Here is a 19,064-nt window from a genome sequence, read left to right as displayed (position 1 = left end):
TCATGATAGTTGACGCCTACTCACATATGACTTTTACCAACAAAAAGTGTCTTAGAAAATTTAAATCAATATATTGTTTTCTGTGAGTGAGTAAACAAGAGGATTTTCACATAATTTAGAAAGAAAAATTCTAGGCTACAAGCTCCAGGTCTCAACAGTCCCGGGAACCAATGTTATGTATGTTTTTTATGGCCTTATTCAAGTGATTTAACATTTTTACTTTTTCAAAAACCATGCATAAAAATTTTTTTTCTCAAAAATACAATCATGTACATGCATGCATTTCACATATTATTATAGCCCAGTTTGTGCTGATTACAGTGATATTAGATTTTACCCATTTACAGAGATGTATAGTAACGAAGTAGAACTACTTCACTACTGTACTTAAGTAATAAAAGGCGGTATCTGTACTTTACTAGAGTATTATTTTTTTCTCCTACTTCCACTTTTACTTCGGTACATATTTTCGCTGAGTTTAATACTTTTACTCCGATATTTTTTTTATGTGCTGCATCGTTACTCGTTACAATTATAAAAATGTTACGAATCATTCCATTACAAACCACTGCCAGAACTGTAGATGGCAGGTTTGATGAAGCTGGCACATCATTGAGCGAATCAAGCGATTAAGAAGACTGCGTGTGCTGACTGAACTGCTGTGAAGAGAGAAATGAACACCGAGCCGAGCCAGATAATGACTCGTTCACGAGTCAAGAACCGGTTGCATTGGTTTTCGGATGACCAGTAACGTTAGTTCTATCTGACAGTTCGATTCATTAAACCAGTTGAAGAAAACAGTTCACCGATTCTTTTGCGCTCGATGCAATGGCGTCATTGGCGTTGACTGCACATGGGCTCATAACATTAACACAGAATCAGTTCAGAATCAAACACCAAAAGAATCAGTTCGTTTCAGACTCTCTGTGTATCGGTTTGCTTCACGTTAAATCACACATGCGCAGTATCATCAGCTCATCGGTTCACGAATCGGACACGCCTGACAGAAACGGTTCTTGACTCGTGAACGAGTCATTATCTGGCTCGGCTCGGTGTTCATCTTCAGTTCTCTCTTCACATCAGTTCAGTCAGTTTACTGTTTGAGTCAATTAATTACTCCGGGATATTGGTTTGTTTTAACTCAGAGGGAGTGTCAGACACATTAAACAAGTTAACAGCTTAATTCATCTGTGGATTAATGCGTATTGGAGACGCGAACTGTTTAAAACGATTCAGTTCGATTTGGTGGACTGTTTCAAAAAGATCCGGTTACATCGAATGATTCGTTCGCGAACCAGATATCACAAACTGCTTTGTTTTTAACTGTCTTACAACAGACACAGAAGAGAAGACAATGCTGAATAAAGTCGTAGTTTTTTGCTATTTTTGGACCAAAATGTATTTTCGATGCTTCAAAAAATTCTAAATGACCCTCTGATGTCTTACGGGTTTGAAACAACATGAGGGTAAGTTATTAATGACATAATTTTGCAAATTGGGCTAACTAACCCTAGTAACCGTTTTTTTGTTTACAAGAAGTTACAGTCAAAGGAATTGTGATTGTCCTTTAGGTTAATCATTTGAAATAGTAAAAACAATATGTTCAAACTTTTGACTATTTTCTTTAATAGCTACATAACACAATACTTCTACTTTTACTTTCAGTACTTGAGTAGTAAATTTTAAAATAGACTACTTGCAATACTTAAGTACAAAAAATGTTGAATACTTTAGTACTTCTACTTAAGTGTGGTGCTTAAAGAGCACTTCTACTTCTACTCAACTCACATTTTTGATAGAGCACTTGTACTTTTACTCAAGTATGGTTCTCTAGTACTTTATACATCTCTGCCCATTTAGATATTTATAAGAAACTGAAAAAAAGCACAAATATTAGGGCATGACAAAACTTCTCCAGGCCCCAAAAATACCCTTAGACTCCAGAGGGTTTAATGCGAGAATCACACACCAAATTAAGAGCATGGACTGCTGCCTTCAACTTTGGTGATTTAACTGCTTATAAGAAGTCCAGTTATGAATAAAATCAGCAAAAAGAGACTTTAGGGACAGAGTGGAGTCAGAATATCATCTTCAACCTCTCCTTGAGACTTACAGTGATCCCCACATGCTTCAAGCAAACCACCATCATCCCTGTTCCCAAAAAACCAACTGTCTCCTGCCTGAATGACTACCGCCCTGTAGCACTGACATCAGTCATCATAAAATGCTTCGAACGGCTGGTCAAATCCCACATCTGCTTCTCCCTGCCTGACACCTTGGACCTATTACAATTTGCTTACCGTTCTAACAGATCCACTAATGACGCCATTGCAATGGCCATACACTCTGCACTAGAACACTCGGAGGGAAGAGACACCTATGTGCGCCATCATCCCTAGCAAACTTATAGCCAAACTGAAAAATCTGGGTCTTAACAGTCACTTATGTAACTGGGTCCTGGACTTCCTGACAGGAAGACCCCAGGTGGTCAGAATTGGCAATCACACATCCTCCTCACTTATACTCAGCACTGGTGCCCCACAGGGATGTGTACTCAGTCCTCTCTTGTACTCCCTGTTCACTTATGACTGTTCTGCTAAGCATAGCTCAAACATCATCAAATTTGCTGATGATACTACCATGCTAGGACTCATCACTAATGGCGATGAGACATCCTACAGAGATGAGGTTAATGCACTCACTACATGGTGTGCTGATAGCAATATTTCTCTAAACGTCAACAAGACCGAGGAGATGATTGTGGACTAAAGGAAGTCACAGAGAGAGGGTCACGTTCCCATTCATATCAATGGAAAGATAGTAGAGACAAATAAGAGCTACAAGTTCCTTGGCATTCACATCTCTGAGGATGTTTCCTGGAGCCTACACTCAGAGACCATAGTTAGGACAGTCCGTCAGCGTCTTTACTTCATGCGGAGACTGAAGAGGTTTGGCATCTCCTCTAACATCATGTCAAACTTCTACCGCTGAACTATAGAGAGCATTCTGACCAGCTGCATCACTGTATGGTATGGCAACTGCTCTTCCTTGGACCGCAAAGCTCTTCAGCGAGTGGTGAGAACAGCAGAGCTAATCATTGGACATAAACTCCCAGCCTTACAAGACATCTATCAGACTCGCAGCATCATCAAGGACCGCACTCACCCTGATCATCACCTGTTTGCCACACTGCCATCTGGCAGACGTTTCTGATCCATCCGTTCACGGACAACCAGACTTAAGAACAGCTTCTATCTTCAGGCCATCAGACTATTTAACAACCAGCTGTCCTCCATCTTAAAAAACAAAACAAAAAAAAAACACTGGAATACATGCTGCTCTTATGTTTACTTTCATTGTACTTGCACTGCCACTTTTTTAATAATCCTTCATGTTACTCTGTGACACTCTACAATGACTTTTGGATATTGCTCTACTCAGGAATACATCTGAATGTGTGCTGCTCTTAAGTTTATTTATTGCATCTGCACTGCCACTTTAATTTTCCTCCATGTAGCTCTACGTCACTCTACAAATGACATTTTAGACACCGTTCTACCCCAGTAATCATAATTTTAACTCAGGACTTCTTATGTACACCATAACTTTAAACACTGACTACCTTTATTGTACCTGTTACTTCCACTTATGGGCATATAATGCTCTGTCCATGTCTTTCTGTCTATGGGCACTGTAGTCACTCAAGAACCTCAGTGCTCTCCATGTACGTCTATGTCTTATGTCTTGTTATTGTCACCGTGTGTCTGAGCCTCGTCACAAGCATTTCAATGCCCAGTTTTCCCCAGTGTTAACTATGCAAATGACAAATAAATGCCTCTTGACTTGACTTGTGTGGGTCCTAACACCCCAGAGTAGTTACGGGGACACTATACTGTAAAAAGCACAGTGTTTCGGATGAGAAGTTAAACAGAGGTCCTGACTTTGTTGTGCTTGGAAAAAATCCCAGGATGTCCTTAAAAAAAAAAAAAAAAAAAAAACACAGGAGTAGGGATGTAAACACGGTATCCTGGTCAAATTTGCCCATTGGCCTCTGACCATCATGGCCTCCTAATTATCCCCATACTGACTTCATCACACTGTCTCCAATAAGCTGTTGTTTGGTGGGCGTTCTGGTGCAATATGGCTGCTGATGCATCATTCAGGTGGATGGTGCGCACTGGTGGTGGTTGAGGAGAGAACGCCCCCCCAATGTAAAAGCACTTAAAGTACACAGAAAAGCACTATATAAATACAAGGATTTATTAATGTTTATGTGTATGGGTACAAGTTCTGGATACAGGTCACATGTTAATGACAAGTGTGAATGTAGTCTTTGTTTTCCCATATGGACTTTAAGGTTTTAAAGCCGACTGAAACGCTCTCTCCAGTGTGAGTTCTCGTGCCTGATAAAGCCTACTTTTTGATTAAAACCATTTACACACTGTTGGCTTCTCTACGGTATGAACTTTCATGTGGATTATAAGGTTTCCACATAGACTAAAACAGTTTCCACACTGTTGGCATGTTTAAGGCTTCTCTCCAATGTGAGTTCTCATGTGCCTAATAAGGCTTACTTTTTGAGCAAAACTTTTTCCACACCGTTGGCAGATGAAAGGATTTTCTCCAGTGTGAAGTCTCATGTGGATTTTAAGGCTTCCATTTCGGTTGAAAGATTTTCCACACTGCTGACAGGTAAAAGGGTTCTCTCCAGTGTGAGTTCTCATGTGTGTAATAAGGTTTACTTTTTGAGCGAAACTTTTTCCACACTGGTGACAGGTAAAAGGGTTCTCTCCAGTGTGAGTTCTCATGTGTGAGAGAAGGTTAACTTTCTGAGTGAAACTCTTTCCACACTGTTGGCAGGTGTAAGGCTTCTCTCCCGTGTGAGTTCTCATGTGCCTGTTAAGGTTTACTTTTTGAGTAAAACTCTTTCCACACTGTTGGCAGGGGAAAGGGTTTTCTCCAGTGTGAGTTCTCATGTGGATTTTAAGGTTTTCATATAGACTAAAACTGTTTCCACACTGTTGGCAGGTGTAAGGTTTCTCTCCGGTGTGAGTTCTCATGTGCCTGTTAAGGTTTAACCTTTGAGTGAAACTCTTTCCACACTGTTGGCAGGTGAAAGGATTTTCTCCAGTGTGAACTCTCATGTGGATTTTAAGATTTCCACGTATATTGAAACTGTTTCCACACTGTTGGCATGTGTAGGGCTTTTCTCCAGTGTGAACTCTCATGTGCCTGTTTAGGCTTCCTTTAAGGTTAAAACTTTTCTCACACTGTTGACAGGTAAATTTCTTCTTTTTGCAGGTTTTTGTCTTTTGAGCTCTTTTTCTTGAAGTCTTTTCAGCCTGTGAGCTAGTAAATGGTTTTTCTTCAGTTATGAACTCGTGATGTTTCTCAAGCTTATATTTCTCTTCCGTTTCATTCAGAACTTCACTCTCTTCTTTCAGTGTCATCAGACCTAAGGTGAAACAAGAAGAATAAATTGAACACATGACATGCTTTTGGCATCTACTCATCGCTAGATTTATATTCTAGTGATGTTAGATCAATCGAGTAGTCAGGCCGATGCACACATAATAAGATTTTTTTTTCAGGACTGCTTGTATATAATAACTTCTAAGTATACATTTTCAGGATTCTGTCACTATGATCAAGCTGATTCACAACGGTGATGAATAGTATTTGAATAAATGTAATAAGTTACTGTTTATCTTTTTGGCTGATTTTAAATTATGAGCCACTTGCTCATATAAGAAAAAAAAACAATCGTGCTGTCGTGGGTTTGTCTAAATTTTTTGTGAGTTTATCAACATGAATCCATCTGGGAACTAAACGTCTTTTCCAACTTGAAATATACAGTGTATATACAAAATGTATTTTCGATGCTTGTTTGCTACGACATGAGGGTGAGTCAATGACATCATTTTCATTTTTGGCTGAACTAATCCTTTAACATCTGAAGAACCTTTCCGTTTCACAAAAGGTTATTTGTGGCGAAAGAAGGTTCTTCAGTTTATATAAAGTTGAGAAAGAGATGGTTCTTTAAAGAACCTTTCACTTAATGGTTGTGTGGAAACAAAAAATGGTCCTGAGAAGAATCTTTAATAAAAGCACCTTTATTTTTAAGAGTGTATGTCTTTTAAACTTTGTCATTTTTTCTTAATTAGTAAAACGCTATTTTTAAGGAGGAGTTGAATCATGTAGACGACAGGTTAAGTAACAATATTAAGATGCAACAGCGCAAACACAGCAAAAACCTAGTTATTTTTCTAGCTGACTGATGAGCTTATGGACACTGAACAGTTGTTCTGAGGTATATGTAAATTACGTTGCAATGTTTCCAATCTTAACACATTTTCCACAGTTTGAAACACTTAATGGGCTCTTAGGACTTTTCAGTAAATTGTACTGTAGGCTCTCTTAGAAAATAGCCTACGTATTGATGTTAATTTCATGTTTATTATGTACTACAGAAACAATGTACCATGTAAAGAGAAAGAATAATTGGCTTACTTGCTGGGGTTAAAATGTAATTTGATATGTGGGGGACTATGGTTTCTGGCTTTAATACACTCACCTAAAGGTTTATTAGGAACACCATACTAATACTGTGTTTGACCCCTTTCGCCTTCAGAACTGCCTTAATTCTAAGGTTCTCTCTGGGAAAAAACCTTCTCTGGGGGAAGTCGGCCTAGTGGTTAGAGAGTTTGACCTCCTACCCCTAGGGTTGTGGGTTTGAGTCTCGGGCCAGCAATACCACGACTTAGGTGCCCTTGAGCAAGGCACCAAACCCCCAACTGCTCCCCGGGCACCGCAGCATAAATGGCTGCCCACTGCTCCGGGTGTGTGTTCATGGTTTGTATGTGTTCACTGCTGTGTGTGTGCACTTTGGATGGGTTAAATGCAGAGCACAAATTCTGAGTATGGGTAACCAACCAACAACACCAACAAGGTGCTGAAAGCATTCTTTAGAAATGTTGGCCCATATTGATAGGATAGCATCTTGCAGTTAATGGAGATTTGTGGGATGCACATCCAGGGCACGAAGCTCCCATTCCACCGCATCCCAAAGATGCTCTATTGGGTTGAGATCTGGTGACTGTGAGGGACATTTTAGTACAGTGAACTCATTGTCATGTTCAAGAAACCAATTTGAAATGATTTGAGCTTTGTGACATGGTGCATTATCCTGCTGGAAGTAGCCATCGGAGGATGGGTACATGGTGGTCATAAAGGGATGGACATGGTCAGAAACAATGCTCAGGTAGGCCGTGGCATTTAAAAGATGCCCAATTAGCACTAAGGGGCCTAAAGTGTGCAAAGAAAACATCCCCCACACCATTACACCACCAGCAGCCTGCACAGTGGTAACAAGACATGATGGATCCATGTTCTTATTCTGTTTACGCCAAATTCTGATTCTACCATCTGAATGTCTCAACAGAAATCATCAGAGACTTATCAGACCAGGCAACATTTTTCCAGTCTTCAACTGTCCAATTTTGGTGAGCTTGTGCAAATTGTAGCCTCTTTTTCCTATTTGTAGTGGAGATGAGTGGTGGGGTCTTCTGCTGTTGTAGCCCATCCGTCTCAAGGTTGTGTGTGTTGTGGCTTCACAAATGCTTTGCTGCATACTTCGGTTGTAACAAGTGGTTATTTCAAAGTTGCTCTTCTATCAGCTTGAATCAGTCGGCCCATTCTCCTCTGACGTCTAGCATCAACAATGCATTTTCACCCACAGGACTGACGCATACTGGATGTTTTTCCCTTTTCACACCATTCTTTGTAAACCCTAGAAATGGTTGTAAGTGAAAATCCCAGTAATTGACTCAGACCGGCCCGTCTGGCACCAACAACCATACCATGCTCAAAATTGCTTAAATCACCTTTCTTTCCCATTCTGACATTCAGTTTGGAGTTCAGGAGATTGTCTTGACCAGGACCACACCCCTAAATGCATTGAAGCAACTGCCATGTGATTGGTTGATTAGATAATTGCATTAATGAGAAATTGAACAGGTGTTCCTAATAATCCTTTAGGAGTGTATATGAATATACAGGTGCATCTCAAATTAGAATGTCATGGAAAAATCATTTGTTTCAGTAATTCCACTCAAGTTGTGACAATTGTATATTAAATGAATTCAATGCACACAAACTGAAATAGTCTTTGGTTATTTTAATTGTGATCATTTTGGCTCATATTTAACAAAATCCAACCAATTCACTATCTCAACAAATTAGAGTATGGTGACATGCCAATCAGCTAATTAACTCAAAACACCTGCAAAGGGTTCCTGAGCCTTCAGAATGGTCTCTCACTGATCAAAGACAGGTTAGCACGCATTAACCCGTCTATTGACTCGGAGTGTGACAGGTGTCATTCTGGTTCAGCCACTTTAATTCACATGTTCTGGTCCTGTCCTGCCCGGTCTTCCTTTTGGAGACAAATTTTTGTCTCATTGTCAGCCATTACCTCGGCAGATATCCTACTCTGTCCTGTCACGGCTTTATTTGGGGTTCTCCTGCCTGGCCATTCTTTGCCTTCTCACTTTTCAGATGTCGTAGCCTTTCTGACTCTTTTAGCTAGGCATTTAATTCTATTGAATTGGAAAAGCCCTCACCCTCCATCTTACACTCACAGGATAAGAGATGTTCTTTATTTTATGAAACTGAAGAAAATTTGGGTCCTCTATTCACGACCTAGCACCATTTTCATCAAGCTTTGGCAACCCCTTTGTGAACCTATCAAAACTCTCCAGCTTGAACCTGCTCTTTGTGTGTGATCCCCTTGTCTCTTTCCACATCTATCACAAGTCTAGATGTTGATACTAATTTTGTATTGCCTGGCCAGTACACTGCTATGTTTACTGTTACTGTATGTGATTGTACTGTACTCTAATTTATTTATTTTATTCTATTTGTTTTGAGGGGAAAATTCTCAGTGCATATTCTTTCTGTAATGTTTTGTGTATTTTCATCTTGCCCTGTTTCTGTAAATGTTGTGTGTGTATATATAAAATTGTTTAAAGTATATACATTTAAAACTTAACATTTTTAAAAAAAGACAAAGAAAAAAAAAAAAGGTCTCTCAGTTTGGTTCACGATGCTACACAATCATGGGGAAGACTGACAGTTGATCTGACAGTTGTCCAGAAGACAATCATTGACACCCTTCACAAGGAGGGTAAGACACAAACATTCATTGCCAAAGAAGCTGGCTGTTCACAGAGTGTTGTATCCAAGCATGTTAACATAAAGTTTAGTGGAAGGAAAAAGTGTGGAAGAAAAAGATGCACAACCAACCGAGAGAACCACAGCCTTATGAGAATTGTTAATCAAAATGAATTCAAGAATTTGATTGAACTTCACAAGGAATGGACTGAGGCTGGGGTCAAGGCATCAAGAGCCACCACACACAGACGTGTCAAGAGATTTACTGAACCACAGACAACATCAGAGGTGTCTTACCTGGGCTAAGAGAAGAAGAACTGGACTGTTGCCCAGTGGCCCAAAGTCTTTTTTTCTGATGAGAGCAAGTTTTGTATCTCATTTGGAAACCAAGGTCCTAGAGTCTGGAGGAAAGATGGAGAAGCTCATAGCCAAGTCCAATGTTAAGTTTCCACAGTCTGTGATGATTTGGGGTGCAATGTCATCTGCTGGTGTTGGTACATTGTGTTTTTTGAAAAAGTCACTGAACTTGTTTACCAATAAATTTTGGAGCACTTCATACTTCCTTCTGCTGACCAGCTTTTTGAAGATGCTGATTTCATTTTCCAGCAGGATTTGGCACCTGCCCACACTGCCAAAAGCACCAAAAGTTGGTTAAATGACCATGGTGTTGGTGTGCTTGACTTGCCAGCAAACTCACCAGACCTGAATCCCATAGAGAAACTATGGGCTATTGTCAAGAGGAAGATGAGAAACAAGAGACCAAACAATGTGGATGAGCTGAAGACCACTGTCAAAGAAACCCGGGCTTCCAGACTACCTCAGCAGTGCCACAAACTGATCACCTCCATGACACGCTGAACTGAGGCAGTAATTAAAGCAGAAGGAGCCCCTACCAAGGACTGAGTACATGTACAGTAAATGAATATATTTTCCAGAAGGCCAACTCTTCGCTAAAAAATGTGTTTATTGGTCTTATGCTGTGTTCACACCAAACGCAGATAGAGCGTCTGGTGCGAATGATTTCAATGTTAAGTCAATGCAAAGGCGCGTTTACGCGCGTCTGGAGGTCTCGCGACACGAATGGGGCGTTAAGCGCTGCGCGGAAGACGCGAATTCGCCTCATTCGCGCATTGACGCGCGAATAGAGCGCGTTAAGCGCGAATGGTGCTTTTTGTGCATTTAGCGTTTGACACGAATTCGCATCTGCCGCCAGAGTTGAAAAATTTGAACTTTGGCGTCAATTCGCGCCACGTTAACCAATCAGAAGCCTGCTAGGAGTCACTCATTCAACAGTATGTTCCTGCAGCCTCGGGTTGTGCAGGAATACCCTTCTCCACTCATTCAACAAGGAGGAACGACTGATGTTGTCAGTGAGCAGTCAACCGGAGCTATATGACAAAAGTTAATATTTCTATAGAGACAGGAATAAAAAGGACCTAAAAAGGACCCATCAAAGCCAGCGGCAAATGTCAGAAGATCTAGCCGAGGTGAGGCTGCTCTCGGCAGATACATGATGACGGAGCTCCCGCTGATTGCATGGAGCTCATCTCCGAGATCGGCGAAACACATTTTTTAAATAGACGCCGTCGCATATTTGAGTTTAAAACAACTACATTCTCGCCTGAAATACTTTTAAAACTACATTTCATGACACAATAACAGTAATATTTTGAAAATTATCTGAATAATCTCCTGCATGCTGCACGTATCAGTAGTTCCCTGCTCTGGTGTTAGCACTCATACTGCATGTGTACCCCATCCCAATTAAACTGAATCGCGCGCTGGTCCACCTCTTACAACCAGCCACGAGTCCGAGCGTGACACGGAGCGATCACATTAGTCAACCGAACCGGGCTTTGGGGGTAAGACGTGCTCAGGGACGGTTATAATCAGCCTAATCAATATTCTGTAATTAAATCGACTAATGAAATATTTGAGAATCCTGACCCATCCATAGTAATCAGCCAATTTTTTTTATTTTTTTTTTGAGAAATGAAAACAGGTTGCACCTCAACAATTATTTGCACTCGCACAAATGCTCCGATATATTCTGAGGTCGCACACATTAGATATAGGAAGCATACGTGACTAAAATGGTTGCAATTTCAAGCCTTGAAATCACTTGTCAATTACAGCAAGTGAAGCACAAATTTATACCTGCATGTTTATTAATTATGTTTTTTTTTTTAAATTATTCATTTTTACTTTTTTTTTTTTTACTAGGAAAGATTTAGTTTTGAAAGAGAAATGTGTATGTATTGCCTTATTAAACAAAACCTTTTATTTAAACACCATGAAAATGCAGATCCTGTTGTAATACAAAATGTACAAAGACTTGCAACTCGACTTGGACTTTAACATCAATGACTCGTGACTTCACTTGGACTTGCTTAACGTTACTGTATCAACGAGACAGTAAACGCACGTCTCCCTTGCTGGTTCATTCTAAAAAAAAAAAAATAGGGATTTTTGAACCCGGATTATATGAGGTACATGAGTGTAGAACGCTCAGATGGAAAACCTCGCCAATATCATGTCAACGTCCGTTTTAAAGTACCATTTCTACCTTGCTGCTAGACGGATAAACACAAATGTATATCTCAGTCTCTCCAACACACGAGACAAAAACAGGCCTTCCAGTTTTACTCTTTAAATTATTCAGTTTCAGAGTTGCTGGTGTGCTGCCTTATACACAGATTGCAACTGGTTGTGGGAGACGGTTTGAAAGAAACGAAAGCGGCATGTCCTTCTCTCTCCAAGTTATCAAAACTTAGCTCCCTGCTCCACACAAGCACAACGTTTAAAGACATCTTCGATGGTGAATTTGGGGAGCACGGAGGCATCCCTGCTGCAGTGAGCACGAGGTGGAATTCCACACTGCGGCAGGTGAAAGCAGTCCTTCATTGTGATCAGCAAAAGCTCTGTGCAGTTCTTGAGAAGTCCGGGCATAAAGAACTGTCATTCACACCACGAGAGTGGAATCTGCTGAAGGAGTTGGTGGACATTTTGAAACCTTTCGGAGAAGCAACTGATTTGACACGGGGGAGAAAGTCATTACAATCAGTGCAGTTGTTCCATCTGACTTGTCCCTCAATCACCATCTTATGAAGCTGAAGTCTCAGGTTCGTTTCCTGAGCGGCCTGGTCAGAGGTCTGCAGGCATCCCTGAAAAAAAGATTTCTTGGGATCTTCATTAATGTGAAAATGGCCCAGTCTCAAGAAGGGATCACTGCCCCTTTTTCAGACACAGTCTATCTGAAAGCAGCTGCCTTGGATCCAGCCTTTTGTCTGCTGTGGATTGAGCCCCATGTGCTGGTCAACCGTGACATCAAGGCAGAGGTGGCACAACGAGTTAAAGGTAAATATTATTGACTTGCAATGCAACTTAAATGCAACGTAAAATAATTTGATCTTAATCTGATCTAGGATCTAATGTGATATTAATCTGACTTTAACAATAATAACAATTTTCAGGCTCTTTTGTTTCTACTGTTGTGACACATTTTGTTTCTAGAATTGATCCTGCAAGATGCCGCAGAGACGGAGCAACCTGTGCCTGTGCTTGTGCCGGTGCCAGCTGAAGAAGAACTAGAGGACATGGAAGGAGAAGGGCTGTTTGCTGCATACCATAAGAGGCAGAAAAGGGATGTTGGGACCCCACCAGCAGTACAGCTAAGTCACTACATTGAAATGGCAGAAGGACAGAATGCCCTTTTGTTCTGGGCACTGAACAGTAAGACTCTTCCTTCACTCTTTCAAGTAGCCATCCGAGTCTTGGCAGTGCCTGCTTCTAGTGCTCCTGTGGAGCGAGTTTTCAGCCATGGTGGCATCATTCTGCGTCCCCATCGCGCACAAATGACTGACAGACTTTTGGCCAATTTGATCTTTTGCAAATGCAATGGAGTATAGGGGCCTCCCTCCACCTGTCCACAGCATGCATGAGTGCACACACTCACTCTCTGCTCATCACCTGTCCACACATCTCTCTCTCTCTCTCTCTCTCTCTCTCTCTCACATATTATCACGTTGGTCCAGTTTTTCAGAAGTCATAATTTTGAGGAGTGAGGATTTTATTGATGACATGTTTAAGTTAAGGCTTAAGTTAGCCCTAAGTTTAGGCTAAAAGGATCATGTCTATTTGAAAGTTAAACTGTTTTGCAATATGAGGTCAATACAATACAGGACTGAAGCTGCTGTGCATTGTTCTAGTGCAATATGCTGTTATATAATACATTACATAATAATTTTCAGTTTTTTACTGTATTTGATTTAATGTCATTGTATAAAAAGAGGTTTAAATAAATACAAATCTTACAGAAATACATGATTTGTATACATTTTATTTCTGTGGTAAGAGGACTTGAAATGACTCGAAACTAAAATGGTAAGACTTTGGACTCGACTTGAGACTTGTTGGCTTTGACTTTTGACTCGACTCGGGACTTGCCTCATTTTTGACTCGACTTGACTCGGGACTCGAGGGCAAAGACTTGAGACTTACTTATGACTTGCATAACAATGACTTTGTCCCACCTCTGGAACTTATGTTTGTACTTGTTTTTCTCACTCAACCCCTGTAATCATTTCAGAGAAAATTCCCTGTTTTTCAGCAAACTCAGTGATCCTCAGATACATTTAATCCTGTCCGAATGTGAATGTCTGTGATTGCTGACAATATTTTTCACAACACTTTTTCTTGTGTGTTCAGGCTAACGTTAGCTACCGAAACTGATTTATTACTATGTACATTTTCAAAGTTTTCCTCCCGGAAAATAAAGAAAATCGAATAAAATCAAGAGCCAGATGGTGTAAACGGTTAAGACTGGCTACTCTAATATCAGCGTAAGATTACTCACCTTCATTTCCGCACTCAATTACACAATGCTTTAATTACACAGGCCTATGCTACTTTTTGTAAATGAGTTCAGCTTTGAGAAAGAAAACCAACCTGTTTGTTCCTCAGTTTCTTCTTGTTTGATGCTGAATACTTCTTCAATCTTCAGGTCTTCACTCTCCACTTTAATAAACGCCATCTTTATAATAATAGTGTCCCGTGGATCTCAGTCGCTTCACCAGTTTTCAGTTTTCGCTCTGTAAAGCTTAAGATGATAAAAAAATTGACAGAAAGATAATAAATAAATGCTAATTGAATATCTGTGTGCATCTCAATAATAGTTGCACTGTAAGAGTCCAAGCGTTAAAGTAAATGCCATGACTAGGTTAATGCAAATAAATAACTCAATAAATCTCAATAACTCAATAAATCAAACTCCCTCTTCAGGTATTACAAAGATAAGCTATCAAAAAATGTATGATTTTCTTTGGAGGCTCAAAACTCATTTTCGAAAACCTGATATTATCAAATGTTTTTAGCTAATACTGAGAGTTTTTGGTATGCAGTGCCTTCAGCCTTGTTAGGTAAAGTGGGTGGTATCTGCTTCCTTCTCAAATGTGACTATGATTGACCCAAACTTCCGGTGAAGCTATCATCATTCCACCAACAAGTCTTATTTATGATGGAAATTGGTGCACACCCCACAATTTTACACCCCATAATACTCCTATATGGAATAACACATATATTTTACACAGAAACAAATCCCTGTTTTATGAGGATTGGGTAAATCAAAATATTTGGTCTATGTTGGATCTAATGGATGAGACTGGTAATATGTTAAATTCTAATTTGTTTACTCTATAACACAGATTTGTACGGAAGTTCTAAGCGGCCATGCATTATAATATTTTTTCTTCTTGTTTTCTCGTTTTCTCGACATACCGAAGTTCGTTTTCTCGTTATAACGAATTAATTTTCTCTAAGAAGTTACAAAACTGCGCCAGCAGGTGGCACTACAGACCTGAATATAACTGATAGGGTGTTGTACACTATCCACTTTACTGTACGCGGACCTTCCTCATGATCGCTATAATTTGTGCAGTCTTCACTACTGACATTTAATTAATTCATAAATGTTAAATGCTTGAATCAATATGAATATTTTGTGTATTAAGTTCCTGCTAGATGCATGAGTTTCACAGACGCGTTTTGTGTCATAAAATAACTGCTTCTCAAAACCAAGGTTGACATCACTGTATTCTGTTTATCTACAGTAGGACGGGATTTAACGATGCAGGCTGATGTGCTTCTTTTCCTTATTACTAATCTTTATTGTTAACCATATTGATGAGAAATGTGATGTATATGTAAAATCCATAGGCTAATTCAATTCAGTTTTGTTCTATAATGTTGTAATCGTTTTTTTTCTATACACACACACACGCACACACACACTACACGTAGTCCTACACATGGACGCTCTTTTCAAACAGAAGCTTGTAACACACATGATATCTGCCACATCATATAATGACTAGGCTTGGGCTGTAATACGGTAATATGGTATACCGCGGGATCTAAAAATAGCAACGGAATCAGTTCCAATACCGTCATACCGTTAATAAAAAAATAAAAAAAATAAAAAAACAAAGCACTTAGATAGGAGACAAGGATTAAATATTGAATATACTTTATTTAATGCCTAAAAATGTGTATGCATGGTTGTCATCGCGTGACAACGAGAAGAGGAGAAAGAGAGAGGTTTTCATTGTTTTCATTTCATTGAAAATATGGGTTTTCATTATTTGGTTTTCATTAAAAACTATTTTGGAAGGAAGACTGGAAAGAAGTTGTTTTTATTTAAATATATTGCTTTTCAATAATTTATTATATATATATATGTATATATAGGCTATTTTTTTTTTTTATTCATCTCTGGTTGAGTGTTGTGGGTCTATTCACTCTTTTTTTATAAGATGCTCTTTGTTATTAAAAGTTGTTCGTGCAGTGTGATTTTTATGGATGGGCGTTTTTCCGCAAATATCACATTCGAATAATTTTGAGCTCACAAAAAATGAATATTCGAATATTCGTTTATTTAAATTAAGTTTAATGAGACAGACGTTATTTTTCAGCAACATTTATTGTTTCTGTCATTTTGGAACAAACTTACACACAATAAGCTTGAACATTACACATCGTGTTTTGTAGCTGAAAAACTTTAACAACGCAAACAAACAAAAGTAGCCAACAGTTTAAAAGCAAAAACAAAAAAAAATGAACAAAAAAAAAACGTAAAGCAGCCTGCAGCAATTATGCCATTGTACAGAATGTAGCTTACACTTAACTTTGAAACTGTCTGCAAATCTTTTTTCCTTTTTTTTTCTATTGTTTTACACGTTCTGGTTAAGAAACACGGGCATGTAAACATGATCGGGGGAAAGTCGGCTCCTTAGTCTGTTAAAAATAAGGCCGGCTGCGTAGAAAACGCGCTCTGATGGCACAGACGTTGGCGGGACTCACAAATAATGGTGTGCTAAGCGAATAAGTTTTGTGAAGCGCTTCGTGTTTTGGTTTCACCACTGAATGGGATCCTCATCTGGTGGAATACATGGCTCCAGCAAGAACTGTTCCCACTCGTCTCGGCTGGACTCTCTGTAATCATCGCTGAAGAACTGGAGAAGAAGAAGATCTTTTCCTACGAGTGGGCATTGCATCCTCTTCATCGTTGGTGTCGTCTCGCATCAAGGAAAATGTTCTGATAATGTTCAAAAAAGTTTTTTTTCTTTCTTCTCTCATGTTTTCATCGAGAAACCTGAGATCTCTGGGCCGAGGGTCTAGGGCAGATGCGAGAAGAGGAGTTTTCACTGCATTCTCCAAGTTAGCGTTGTTTATTCGTTGCTTGAGAGACGCCGGAACAATGTTCTTGAATGCGGTCACTTTTAGTCTCTATCCATGGCATATTTGAAGTACTGTAGAAGACTGCAGTTCTTATTCATTCATTAATTATTTTTTGCTTTCATACATCTTCAAATATGCCGTGGAGAATCTCAGAAAGTGACCGAATTAGGTTTTATTGTGGACCTTTTTCCCTTTTTTCTTTTCTTTGTGGCAAGCAAAAATATGTCGAAATTTGAATATCATTTTTATTTATCGAATAATTAGAGCCGAACCAATATTATAATAATCTGTGCACACCTCTAGTGATTTTATTGATTTGTGTGCGCATCTCTGCGCAAAAACTGTTCTGTATGTTTATGTTAATTTAATTATGTTTGACTATTGCTATTTGTTGCTAATAAAAGTTGTTAATATTGTTGTGCATGTCACTTTGTTATTGTTTCAGTATTAGTGTTTGGTATTCAGTTTCTGAATGGTTTAGGCACAAGCCAACAGTTTGGTGATGCTGTCTCAGCCTTACGTCATATTTTTTTAATTATTCACGGTAATACCGTATACCGAGGTAAAATAGGGAGGAGGTTTGACGGTATCAAAATTTGGATACCGCCCAAGCCTAATAATGACTACTACAAATTACATATAATTTTATTTCAAATAAAGGGAAAATGAAAAGTGAGTTTAATCCAAGCAGCTCTAATTTCGTGGTGTTGCCATTTAAACATGTTAATTACAAAAACAAAACGTTCGTTGTACTGTCTCTGGAAAAATCAACAGTGATTGATCAGCCTTTATTTATATACAGTATTGTAGACCTTATTACCTAGGCGAAACTAAATTTGCTGAAATATAGGCTACAGTAAGAGCGCCTGCACAGTCCATCAGATGCCTGTCAAAGTTGAGTTCGTTACTATAGCAACAGTAAAACTGTCATGTCATTATAACGAGAAAACAAACTTTCGTTATGTCGAGATAACGAGAAAAATAAGTCGTTATAACGAGAAAACAAAAAGGAAAAAAAATTATAATGCATGGCCGCTTAGAACTTCCGTAGATTTGCCTGTCATCCAAAGCAATTCTTTACAGTTATTAATGAAATACCCTCGGGTGTAAAAATTTTCCCTTCCCAACTGAAAAATTACTGCAGTCCTTGCCTTATTATACGTTGGTGATATTGAGATATATCATCCAGTCGTGCTACCCTTGTCAAATATTAAGAAATAAATTAGACCATACATTTGATAAAAAACACTGCTAAATATTTCAGAACAGCCCTGCTAAAATTTCCTATTCTCCCCAAGGTAAAATAAATAAAATGTAAAATATTATATAAGATATATCCCTCCAATACATTTCTACACTCAAAATGTCGTTTTGAGAATAAGCCCCTTTATTTACTGGATCATAGAGAATGGTTTCACTCTAACAAGATCTAATGTACGGAATAACCAAAGAGTGCTCGGTTTTATATGATTAATACTATTGTTTTATTAGCAAAATACTTTACACATAAATGTAGATATTTTAAATCCTCTTCGTTGTTTATTGTATTTCAAATCGATCTAAAATACTTCCCAGTATTTACAATACTTCCTTAGTAAAATGAAAAATAAAAAAGCAGTTAAATTATTTAATTTGTTTGTATCATATATATATATATATATATATATATATATATATATATAAAGAATTAGTGAATCATTTTGTGAAGCTATCGACTCAACTGACTCGTTTCAAAAAGATCCGTTTGTCCATCACTACTCGCCAGTGATTCTGGTTCATGATCAACAAAATCACGATACTGGAGCGAAATGAAGCGCTTCTTTTCTGTTACTCCTGAACAAAGCGCTGTAATCAAACAAAATAGCGTTCATTACTGTTAGTTAGGTATTACAGTCTTACCTTCAATAATCACTGAGCCATGTAACATCACTTTAAACACAGAAAAGTCCATACTGGCTGTACATAAACACTTTAAACGCTTAAAACACTCACCTTTCTTCAGCTGAATCACAACAGACGCCGGAGCGGTCTTATGACGTCACATCAACGTTCCAAAATAAAAGTCCCGTTCACAAACTAAAACCACTGTGTAATAAAACAGATGGCAGAGGAGTTAATGTGAGGGTGATTCAATAATTGGAGAGACATTTGGCATT

At 38.8% G+C, this 19,064-nt stretch overlaps 2 protein-coding genes across 6 annotated transcripts in view; one reads left to right on the top strand and one right to left on the bottom strand.

Annotated features, from left to right (window-relative positions):
* The window catches only part of LOC127943737 (gastrula zinc finger protein XlCGF8.2DB-like), a 313,695-nt gene that overhangs the window by 244,672 nt on the left and 49,959 nt on the right, over positions 1 to 19,064 (top strand). The window lies entirely within an intron of this gene.
* LOC127943819 (gastrula zinc finger protein XlCGF8.2DB-like) lies at positions 4,247 to 18,902 on the bottom strand. Its single transcript, XM_052539948.1, has 3 exons — positions 18,634 to 18,902; positions 14,119 to 14,269; positions 4,247 to 5,455 (listed from the first exon to the last, which is right to left on the bottom strand). The coding sequence occupies exons 2-3, from the start codon at positions 14,201 to 14,203 to the stop codon at positions 4,527 to 4,529; spliced, it is 1,014 nt and encodes a 337-aa protein (XP_052395908.1). The 5' UTR covers positions 14,204 to 14,269; positions 18,634 to 18,902; the 3' UTR covers positions 4,247 to 4,526.

The sequence above is a fragment of the Carassius gibelio genome, chromosome A3 (genome assembly GCF_023724105.1).
Source record: "Carassius gibelio isolate Cgi1373 ecotype wild population from Czech Republic chromosome A3, carGib1.2-hapl.c, whole genome shotgun sequence".
Taxonomy (NCBI): Eukaryota; Metazoa; Chordata; class Actinopteri; order Cypriniformes; family Cyprinidae; genus Carassius; species Carassius gibelio.
Note: the sequence above shows the minus strand (reverse complement) of the source record. Positions and strands in the feature narration are given on the sequence as shown.